The sequence below is a fragment of the Gopherus flavomarginatus genome, chromosome 20, assembly GCF_025201925.1.
Source record: "Gopherus flavomarginatus isolate rGopFla2 chromosome 20, rGopFla2.mat.asm, whole genome shotgun sequence".
Taxonomy (NCBI): domain Eukaryota; kingdom Metazoa; phylum Chordata; order Testudines; family Testudinidae; genus Gopherus; species Gopherus flavomarginatus.
Window position 1 is genome coordinate 20,985,323 of NC_066636.1, and position 11,670 is coordinate 20,996,992.

Sequence of the window (11,670 nt, forward strand, 5' to 3'; positions counted from 1 at the left end):
AGCAGATTCAGTCCAAGAATTGGCAGAACCAAGCTATTTTTCCATACTGCCCCACCAAAATTTGCCTCTGCCCTCCCTAGAGAGTGGTGGGAATCCATTCTTCCTCTCCCATCTGCTGAGACAGCTGACAAGGTGTGCCAATCATGATGGTGAATTTTGTACCCGCTCATTTCATGCAAGCCACCATCAGATGTTAACAACTGTCCTGGTTGACTTGGGTTGGATTCAAGCTGGTGACCTAGAGGTGAACAGTTTCTCTCCCTTTACCAGTCCCTTGAGTTTTGTTCCCCTCTCCTCAGTACCTTTCTGGAAGTACATACTAATCACTCGCCCACACTTTTCCTGCTAATTTTATTTGTAACTCTATTTTTATGACTAGGCTGCGGAGGAAGCTCGTCGGAACAGGTTAATGAGAGACATGGCTCAGCTCCGACTGCAGGTATGAGATCCCAGCTGTCCACTAAACCACCAGCGTCTGGTAACTTAATTACATTTCCAAGTGCATGAATGAACCTGGCCCTGCAGATCTTCTATTTGGTGCACTTATGGAAAAAGCATTTTCTGGGCCATACTTATTCACATCTCATTCAAAAAAAACCAAACCAAACCAAATGTGTCAGCCCCTCTATTTTGACCTAGTGTAATAAAAACTGTAGAGATCTGCCTCTTAAAACAACACTGTCTGATTGAGGCATTGTGCTTAGAGCGGGGATACTAACAGTCAGGACTCCGGGGTCCTATTTCCAGCCCTGCTCCTGAATTGCTCTGTGACCTTAGCCAAGATCTCCCATTCTGTCACAGTTTACCCCTCTGGAAATAGGGCCCTTGTTAAGACATTTGGGATATTTAGATGTAAGGCACTCTATAAGCACACCATATTACCATTACCCTTATGTGCCCCTGTGAGTACAGATTTGAGGAACTCCATAAAGGTATACCAGATGTGTACTGTACAGGTTGTGGATCCTCTCTGTAAAGAGAGGGAGACTCTTTGAACAGCTTGTTTTTGTCAAGAAAGGAATAAAAGGTCTGGCTCATGGAAATATTCATAGGTGTATGGAGTTTGTGTAGACTCCGCATGAATGGAGTTACAGGTAAAAATGGGCTGTCTTCTCAGGCAGCAAAGATGTCTCAGTACAGGCAGGAACACTTAACCAAGGTGATTCTTGCTCAGATGCAGAAGGTGGAACTTACAGCCTGATTTGAGGCTGAGAGGGAATGTATCCCCGGCCATGGGAGAACTTTCGCCATCTGCTGACTTGGGGAACACATCTGTCAGGATCAGGCGGGTTCATGCCATGCGGTTGGGGAAGTGGAGGGGCTGGGCTGCACATGGCAGGAGAACCCTCACCCTTTCTGTTTCTGCATGAATTTCTAATCTGGTATTGCTGCTATTCTGTTTCAGCTGGAGGTTTCTCAACTGGAGGGGAGTCTCCAACAGCCCAAAGCTCAGTCTGCCATGTCTCCTTATCTTGTCCCAGACACTCACGCTCTCTGCCAGCACCTCAGCATCATCCGGCAGTTAGCTACCAGCGGCAGGTTCATCATCATCATCCCTCGAACAGGTACAGTTAGGCTCCTGTTTGCCTGTGTGGTTTTCAAGGGGTTCAGACCCAAAGGCTTTTAAGAGTGCCTCACTCTTTGAGAACAATGGAGAATCCTCCCTGTCTTACAGCTGAGAACAGGAGGTGGTGTCAGGTGCTGAGCTCTGTTGGAAATCGGGCCCAAGCTTTGTGAATAGCTCGGCAACCTCTGGTAGGTTAGAGGAAGAGGGAACCCTGGTGTCTGGATTTCCCCTGCAAAATTTGTCCATCGTCCTTGTATAAATGTGCAAGGAGGTTAGTGACTCTCTGAAAGCTTAGGCAAAGGCAGCCCCTGTGTTGCAGAGCTTTGGAGAATGGTTGGCTTGGCTCATGTGCTGGGGGAATCTGTTCAGTCTTACAACAACCAGGTTACCTCAGGTTCAGCCTACGTTGCTATGTGCCTTGCCTGATTTGTGGTTGCTGTTTAGTGACTTGTGTGAAATGAGGTGGTGGGCAAGTTCCCATTCCCTTAATGTTTGTGAAGGGCTTTGAGGATGAAAATAGCTATAAATGCTACATATTTTCCCCCCTCCCCCCCTCAACTTTGTGCATTACTTTGTAATACCCTGTGCACTTAGAACAATCTGTTCTTGTCTGCCATACACTGCTCTCCTTCTTCAGACCCCACTCCTTAAATCCTATTTCTTCCATAAATCCTTGTATTGGTTTCCTCCCCTGCACCAGAACTTCTATCCCAGGGGTAGGCAACCTATGGCACGTGTGCCGAAGGCGGCACTCGAGCTGATTTTCAGCGGCACTCGCACTGCCTGGGTCTTGGCCACTAATCCGGGGGGCTCTGCATTTTAATTTAATTTTAAATGAAGCTTCTTAAACATTTTAAAAACCTTGTTTACTTTACATACAACAATAGTTTAGTTATATATTATAGACTTATAGAAAGAGACCTTCTAAAAATGTTAAAATGTATTACCAGCATGCGAAAGCTTAAATTAGAGTGAATAAATGAAGACTCAGCACCCCACTTCTGAAAGGTTGCCGACCCCTGTTCCGTCCTATGTTGGTTTTCCTATAGATTGCAAGCTCTTTGGGGCAGGGATTCTCTCTCTGTTTTGCATAGTTCCCCATGTATATTCATGACACTTTATAAATAAATGTCCACATCTCAAACCACTGACCACAGCTGGCATTCACTGGCACCCTTGTTTGCATTCTCAGCGGAGATCAAGGACTGAAAATTTCATGGAAACTGATCTTCCTGTTTACCCCTAGAAGGTGACCTCTTCAGGTCAGAGTTAGAGCAATGTTGGGACATTGCAGGGGAGCCTGACCTGCCCTGTTTTGTGACTATAGGATCCTAGTCCCAAGGGCTGAGAGTTCAGTGCTTACTCGCAGCACTAATTACATTTGTTTTACTAAAAAAGGGCTCCTTGCCTCAGGAGTAGCAGCTGGAAATCATTGCATAGGTCCTTGTTTGGCCATTGTATTTGTAGCTCAGGCTGGAGTCTAACATAGTTCATCAGTTAATAGCTGGAAAAAGGTCCAGGTCAGCAGCTAATTAGTTTGTGTTTAGCAGCAGCATAAAGTTATTGCCACCTGCCAGAGGCAATTCCACAGCTCCTCGAGTTCATGCCACGGGTAGGATTAACCTGTAAAGGCACCAACAAACCAACTTTCTCACTTCTGTGTTTTATTAGTGATTGATGGTTTAGACTTCCTGAAAAAGGAGAACGCAGGCGCTCGTGACAGCATCCGGTATTTAGAGGCAGAATTTAAAAAGGGAAACAGGTAAATTCCCCTGGTTTTAAAATAAATGTATCTGTTTCTTATGAAGAAAAAGTCCTTCAAATAAATGGTGTTTGTACAGATTGAACACAGAATAAAGACAGAATGGCGAATGGGTACCGTTAAACGTACACCAAGGCAATACGAAGAAGGCACTGGTAACACAGTGGTTTAATGTGGTTCAATACTCTACTGTTTGACAATCTCTGTATACCTGTAGGGACCACTTTACTTAGTGATAAAATGCAGCCATGTCTGGTGTGGCATGTTGCAGCTGCTTATTGGTGCACTGCATTTTAGGACAGGAATTGGAGGATGGTTTTTTCAACAGAATTTCAAGCTAATAGAATTTAATCCAGTTCCCTTGAGAATGAAGTGGCTAACAGAATGTGCAAACTTTCCTTAAAATCAGGTTTTATACCAGCAGTCTGATATTTGCCACTGTCTGATCTTATCTTTAAGAAAAGGCACCGTAGTGATGCAACATGTCAGAAGGTTAATGGTGTCACGACCCAGAAATCTGTGGTAGGGCTGAAGGCACTTTATGTGCCGGTGATTTGGTGATGAGCCAACAGTAAGGTATCTACATTTGAAGGAACTTTAAATTATTTAGGTTAGTTGAGACTAGAGAAAGCTGTGAGGAACTTCAAATGGGACCTAAGCAATCAGGGTGTCTGGGCAGCACCTGCTTTTGTTAAACATCCAGCAGTACCGAGAAAACCAGCATGCTTAGAATATTCAACTTCCTTTGCTTTAAAATATTGACGTTTTCCCTTTTAATAATCTCCGTGTGGACTCAGTAAATCTGCTCTTTCCTCAGGTACATTCGTTGCCAGAAGGATGTTGGGAAAAACTTTGAGAGGCATAAACTGAAGAGACAGGATTTAGATGCCTGGTAAGGTTACAGCTTAGCACAACCTTTGGAATTGTCTTACTTTTTCATTACACGCATGACAGGCGGATTTTGGGATGTGGTGCCACCTCTGGGACTATTTACATACATTTGGGTTGTTAGATTTGATCCTGTTCTTCAGAAAGCAAAGGGGCTGTGAGGTCCAGTGTCTTATCCACGGGAGGAGGAGGATCAAATCTGGGAATCTATACTCATGCAGCTAGTTCCAGTGGGACTCAGGCCTCCTGGTTCTAGCCTCATCTCTGCCACTAAACTGCTGGGTCACAATGGGCAAGTCACTTCCCTTATCTCTTCCTCAGTTTCCCTCCTGTCCTTTGTCTGTCTCATCTATTTAGATTATAAACCAGATGAGGCTGTGACTTTCTCTCACTATAGGGTCATGATCTCAGTTGGGGCCTCTCAGTGCTACTTTAATACAAATAATGGGGTTAAGAGACTGTACACTGTTAGGATGAAGCTTGCCCTGCAGCTATATGTACTTATACTTTTGTGGATAAGTGAAATCAGTATCTGTTTGCACAGACACAAATAGTGATTTGATTTTTCTTACATCAATGTGACAGGAACCTCTATAAAATATTGGACAGCTGCAAACAGCTGACTGTGTCTCAAGGGAACGGAGAGGATGACACCACAGGGATGGTTACCATCATAACTGGCTTTCAGCCGGATGATCCAAGCAAATTCTCTGCACCCATGCAGGTCAGTGTCTCGGAACAAGGTAACTGGGTTACAGCAGGTGGCAAAATCCTTCGTCACCCCTGGTAAGGGAAAATACTCCTTTCATCATCAGCATTCCTACTGCAAGTGCATTTCCTGCCTGGGCTAGTAATTGTACTTTGTTTCACAAGCCTCAGTTATAAATCGTGGCTCTTATTTTCGTTTGCACTAGGGCGCCTTTACACTACGCTGGTAGTGCAAAGGGGTCTTTGGAATGGGCATAACTGTTACTTACACCATTTTAAGGCTTCTTCATGATGTCAGAGCAGCGTAAAGGGGCCTTGGGGTGAATATGAGTCAGACGTTTTGGTTCTACACAAGCACTTTTGCTGAGATTTTCAAAGCTGCCTAGATGCCCAACTCCCATCAATTTCAATGCAATTGTACGTCTAAATCCCCTTGTCTGCTTTGAAAATCTCAGCCTCTGTTTAGCTTTACCCCCTTTGGAATAGCTCTGACTTCCTATAGACAGAATAACGTGTGCCCCTTTTCTAGGCTCTTCTCTTGGCGCTGATCTTGTGCTCTTGAGGATAGAAAACAGTAAAATTTCTAAAAACATAGTTCCATGTTGTGTACAAGAATTGTTCAGTGTGGGCCAAAGGGGTGGAATTTCATGTAACGGGAGAAAAAGATGACAGAGAATTTGAGAAGGTTGCTCAGGAAATGTTTCCCAACTTTGAGCTCAAGTCAAAAAGCCCCTTTCCCTAAGAGATTGAAATTTGGTGGACTAAGTTCTGGAGACTCTGCTGCGCTGGTTGGGCAATAGATAACGTTAGGAGACCAGCGGGCTTTTTTGATCCCAACATTCCATGATATTTTACTGATGTCTTGCCCTGCCCCACACATGGAGTCAAGGAAAAATAAAAATCTAACCCTGAACTCCCTAATTAAATAAAAATTCTCCTGCCCTCGGAGGTAGGGAAGGAAAAGAGCTGTTAAACGAGGGGGAAGGTTGATCTTGTGGTGAAGGCTCTGAACTGGAGCTCAGGAGACTTGTGTTCGGTTCCTGGCTTTGCCACATGTTACATGTGGAATTTAGGGCTTGTCTACACTAAGATACGCAACTTCAGCTACAGGAATAGCGTAACTGAAGTCGACGTACTTAGATCCACTTACCATGGTGTCTTCACTGTGGTAAGTCAACAGCTGACGCTCTCCTGTCGACTCTGCTTGCACTTCTCGTTCTGGTGGACTACTGGAGTCAACAGGAGAGCGCTCTGTGGTCGATCTATTGCATCTATACTAGATGCGATAAATCAACTCCGGCAGGTAGTGTATTCAAGCCCTTAGAGTGAGTTATTTAATCACTCTGGGACTCAGTTCCCCCAAGGATAACACTTCTCTGTCTCACAAGGGTGTTGAGGCTAATACCATAACATGGTGATGGGTGGTCATGTAAGTGCCTAGATAGATCATATCATCCAGTCTGCTGTCTTGGCAACTCAGGAAAAATAACTTTAGTGTGTTATTGTCTTGTTTTTGTTTCCAGTCTGCTATCCAGGCAGCAGCCAATGCCAGTGTAGAAATAAAAAATGTTCTGGAGTTCTACAAGCAGTGGAAGGAGATGGGCTGATGATCAGAAGGGCATCGGGTTGGTGTACCTTTCTCTCCCCCTCTCAGAACGCGCAGTGTCTGAACGAAGGAAACAAAACACAGGCGAGACTTGACACGAAGAAGCAGCAGCAGCAGCAGCAACCATGACAAAAACAAATCCAGTTCCGGCACGCACACAAAACACCCACAACCCACACCCTGAACAGACAACTGTACATCTCCAACAGCGCTAACTGCTCTGAGAAGAGAGACACCTCAGCGAGGCCAAGAAGAGATCTCCCCTTCTCCCGGTCGGCAGGATGGGCGAGAGATGGGCAGTAGTTCATCCCCCCTAAAGCCTGCTCAGTCGTCCCCAATCGCCAGGCAGCTCCTAGTATGTACTTCATTTAAACAAGCCAAAACCACAGCAGTGAAAATGGAACAACAAAAGGGGCTAGCCTCCGGGGCTGGGGTCAAAGATCCAAAGAGTGCTCTTTGTTGGGAATCTGGTAATAGGAACACGAACACCTTTTTAATTAATTTTTCCATCTTCTTTCTTTTAATTCTTAGCATATATATATATTTAAAAAAAAAAAGTGGAGTCCTTTGGGGTTCTGGATCCTCTTCAAATGTTAAAGAATTAAAGAGAAAAAGGAAATGATGATGCTATTTTTAAACAGAAAAGCAAAAAAAAAGTTTTAGGAACAAATTTATTTATTCCTCACCTCCCCTTTCCATACTGGGGGGAGTGCAAAGTGATTATTGCCTGTAGAGAGAAGCACCAGCTGGAAACCTTCCCTATACCGCTAGGAGTTTGGTGTGCATTCCTTGCTTTTGTACTTGTTGCGTATTTTGTGAGCCATGATAGGTTTAGCTTGGGCTGTTTGAAAACAGGAGGAGAGGGTTCGTTCCTCCTCCTAAACGACCCCTGCTCCCAGCGTTAGGTCTTTGTGCAGGGGAGGGTAAAGGTGAATGCAATCCAGGCTAGGTGCTGGTAGTCAGAATGGAGCTGCATTGGATGCTTGGATAGTGGCAAGGGTTGTTGATTTGGCTTGAGCCTGCCAAGACTCAAGACACAAATCGGACCTGAAAACATCTCCAAAGGGTCCCTAATTCCTCTTCCTTATTTTGCAGTGAGGTGTTAGGGGAGAAGGGGTGCAGAGGATTTTCATAAGCTTATCAACTGTCTCTTCAGTTGCTCCCGTACTCAGCTGCTTCTGTTTAAAACAAGAGAGGTTTGCAGAGCTTAGTAGTCCCTGGGAACAGGGTGGGAAATGCAGTGGCCACTGCAAGTCAGTGTCATCTGGAACTGACCCATGAACTGTTCTATGCCTTTCAGTCAGTACAACAGCATCCGTAAAGGAAGGGAAGACAGTAGCTGTGCAGATGCTGGAATTAGCTCCCTTTGTTTCCTGCGAGGCAAATTTACAAACCTCTCTCCTGCACCATCTCTGCGTATCCTCCATCTGACTTCTGGTCACAGTGCTACCTGTAAATGAAAAGCACATTGCTATAACAATCACTGAGCACCGGGGATAAGTTCCAGCTCTGTGGATCTGTCATTGTACTTCAAGACCAGATGTCCCCGTCCACTTGAACCAGCAGCATCTATGCAAGTAATAATTTTATCCCCCTGGTCTCTGTCAGGCTGTTTTAATTTGGCCTGACAAGAAGCTGCTATAACTGGTTATTAATGGTGTCCTATGAATGGATCATTTTAAAAAATAACCATTTGCAATACTTGCAGAGTTCCCAGCATAACAAATCATACCAGAATTGCAGAACGTCCCATTTGGGGTTCCGACCAGTATGAATCCCCCAGGATTCATCCACCTTGCAGCTTAGATCGTTTTGCAGCCAGCAGCCTGGTTGCTCAGATGAAAGGCCTTGGAAAGCCAGTGTGCTTTAAAGCTGATTTTATTCCTTTGGAAAGCAGAGGAGGGCGTAGGGGGTCAGTGTTCTCTTTACAGCTTCACCTGAAACTTGTGCTGCTTCACTAGGCCGTGCCAAGAAGACAGCTTAAGCAAAAATGCTGAATGGGGGCTTTCGCCTGATACTGCTGGCTTCCTGTGTTTACAAACAGATGTCAGCTGTGACATATCCCCAGGTGGAGTTTAGTGCATGGCATTTGTCCTTTCCCACACATACTCCACTATTTTCTTTTATTAAGTCTATTTCTGTTTAGCTCGTGCTTTTATTTAATGGAGATGCAAAAAGTAAAGAAGACCTACCCTGTGTATGATGTCTCCATCAGAACCCCGAGTTGTACGAGCCAGAGCAGTGTAGCGTTGAAAGTGAGCCGATTCACCCTCTGCGTTTCTATCCCTTTTTTTGACATGATGCTGACCAGTGCACTGAATTATGCTCCCCGCTGACCCACAAGGCTCAGTCATTTTGAATTCTGTCTAGTGGATCAGACTTCTCTCAGACTTGGGTGTTCTGCCCAGCTCCTCTTGGTAGGACGCAAACTGGAACCCACAGCAATGATTGAGTTGTAGCGGAGGCAAGATCTGCACTAAATGAAGCTTTGTCACAGCTGATTACATTTCTAGTTCTAGGAAGTGTTTATTTTTTTTCTCCCTTTTGGGGGTGTAGTCTGAGACATGTTCTGGTTTTGTAAAGAAATGGGAATCGTTCTACTGCAATTAATGTCCAAAGCCTAGGATGGGAGCTGTTCAGATGTAGCGTATTCCAGTGGCCACAGATGAGACTGAGGGGGGAAAAAGCAGTGCATGTGAGGCAGAAACTGAAAACCTGTCCCTCCCAAACAGATCACATTGGCATTGCAGTTAGTTGTGATTTCCAAGGCAACAGTACAACCCAAAATTGGGACTGGAATCCTAGAGCCAAGCTTTGTGACGCAGAGATCATGGATAGAGGGGGGATGCGCAGCAGCTACCCAGCACTGCACAAATGTGACCATTAAGTGAGGATGATGCTAGGGAAGAGGTGAAGCCTTGCCACGGAAGATGCCACAGCTGCTCATCTTTTGAAATGGAGTGACTGTTCGATCAGACAGTTGATGGGGGCTGTTATGACAGTTGCAGTGGGACATGCAAGACATTTTTAAATTTCATTTTTTTGAAGGTGATTTTTTAACCTCAAATTTATTTTGTAACAATAAACATTGCTGAGCTAAAAAGAGATCCCTCCTTGGGTGTCCAGAAAGAGAGATGAAGGCAGGATTTTTTTTTTTAAGGGGGGAAAGTGTGTCTGTATTTTATAAACATCCCTGTCGTGATGCACTGCCTTCTAAAGGGTATTTTTGGTCATTTCAGGAGTGTTGTGGTCATTAAGGAGGTTGGGAAAGGCCCTTGGCTATCCTCCGTCAGGAGGAGTGTTGATAGCCCCTTAACAGAGGAGACCAACATGTCACCCTTTTGCTGTCTCCATACACATCTTCAACCTTCTTTCTGCTGAGATAGGAAGCTTCAGGCAGGCGTGGTCAGTTTTGAAAGATGCTTCTTGAAGATCCCCATGCATGCTTTTATCCTCCAAAAATGTGTGGCCATGCAACCGTGATTAAATGCAAGCAACACATTTTCTGTGCCCTTGCCGGATTTAATCTAAACTGGAAAACTGACGAAAAATGGTGTACCAGTCTGTGTAGAATAGCACAGCCATAGATCAAGGCGCGAGCGAAGATGACACATAGTTTCCTCTTATAAAACATTTTCTAACATTGGACTTAAATTGGAGGCACTGCTTGATTCTTTTCAGGAGAGGTGCAGGGGAGGATGCTTTTAAGGCCTGATCTTGCAACTCATGATGGGCCAAAATTCCCAACTAGTAGGTTGGCCCAGGTCTGTCCAAAATATGGAGCCATGATTGAATGCATAATTGGAACTGTGCTGACTTAGACCAGCAGGGGACTTGGTCCGGGAATCTCAAATCCCAGTCTAGAATTCAAACAGAGATGGCCACTTTTAATCATCAATGGACGTTGCTAATGCCAAGTATTTCTCCGAGGCTAGATCACTAAATGGCCAGTGGAGGACTGAGAGTTGGTGTATCATTGCCCACGGCACTAGTGCCCGTAGCTTAATGCTGTGGTTTGGGTCTTACGAGAGTCTACCACAGCGTGCAATAGCACCATCTTGAGACGTAGCTGCAAACTGACCTTCCATGCTATCCTAATGCAACATTTGAGCCTTGCAAAGCCAGCTCTTCTTCCTCCGCTAACACAAATGGTGCTATCTAAGTAGCTACCAAAAACCTTCTTAGACCACATCCAAACTAGCCCCTGGGGGGAGAAATGTTAGCTCAAGCGTCATAACACCCGCTATGCTGGTAACAAGAAAAAAAAAAGTGCTTTATGGGGTTAAAATATTGTTTTTAATTTAATCGTTTTGTGTGTTTCTGGGCTTTTTTTTTTCTTTTTTTCCCCCTCCACCAAGTTGGATTCCCAGAAGCTTCAGCATGACAACCTCATTCACAGAGACTATCGGTTTCTGGGGGCGAATGGCGTCCTTGATTTCTCATGCGGGTGGCATGTTTGTTTTGCCAGCAGCAGACTGTCTATATGTGTAGCTCTGGGTGAAAAACGTTGTTCGGTGTGTGGTGGACACTGTACTGTATGGGTAGGCTGTGCCAAACAACTCTTCTTTTAAGCTGTTCCCCCACTCTGGTCACACGATTTGTTTGAATGCCGTTTGAAATGACTCAGCTTCTCATTCTTGTCATCTAACAAGGGGGCTGTTTAAAGGGGGCGTGGGAATACAGTGGGATACCCGCTGACGATGAAATCAGAGGTCTGTTGGGATAAGAAGGGGAATGACCATGGGTATGGCTTTCCTGTAACCCAGTCCTTCCTCTGCTTCTGCAAACATTAGAACCAATGTTGGGAGGATGGTTGCTGGGTTGGAGTCAAAGGAGGCTAACACTCACCCTCCAGATATTTGATAGCACAAATGACCCCTAGCCTGTGGATTCACAGTTCAACGGCGATTAACCAGGGAGGAGTGGACACACTGTGGATTTACAGTCCAGGCGATGTGTGTCCAAGGGGAACCGTGCCACACACTTGTCAGTTGTCTGATAATATAAACTCAAAGAGGATGTGAGGCACAGGGCCTTTTGATCTCTGATTTCATGGCATGCGTCTGACGGTGGTTGGAACACATTGACTGGCTTAATAAAGTACAAGATGTTTGTACCTCCTGATCGCTCCGTTCATTA

At 45.0% G+C, this 11,670-nt stretch overlaps 1 protein-coding gene across 2 annotated transcripts in view; it reads left to right on the forward strand.

Moving 5' to 3' along the window:
• The window catches only part of SMG5 (SMG5 nonsense mediated mRNA decay factor), a 47,392-nt gene extending 35,745 nt beyond the window's left edge, over positions 1-11,647 (forward strand). For both annotated transcript variants that reach the window (XM_050930664.1, XM_050930665.1), the window contains exons 17-22: positions 380-439; positions 1,406-1,565; positions 3,239-3,329; positions 4,147-4,221; positions 4,803-4,941; positions 6,449-11,647. In XM_050930664.1, coding sequence (XP_050786621.1) covers positions 380-439; positions 1,406-1,565; positions 3,239-3,329; positions 4,147-4,221; positions 4,803-4,941; positions 6,449-6,532 — 609 coding nt within the window. In that variant the 3' untranslated portion in view covers positions 6,533-11,647. The remainder of the gene's footprint in view (positions 1-379; positions 440-1,405; positions 1,566-3,238; positions 3,330-4,146; positions 4,222-4,802; positions 4,942-6,448) is intronic.
• Positions 11,648-11,670: the final 23 nt, after the last annotated feature.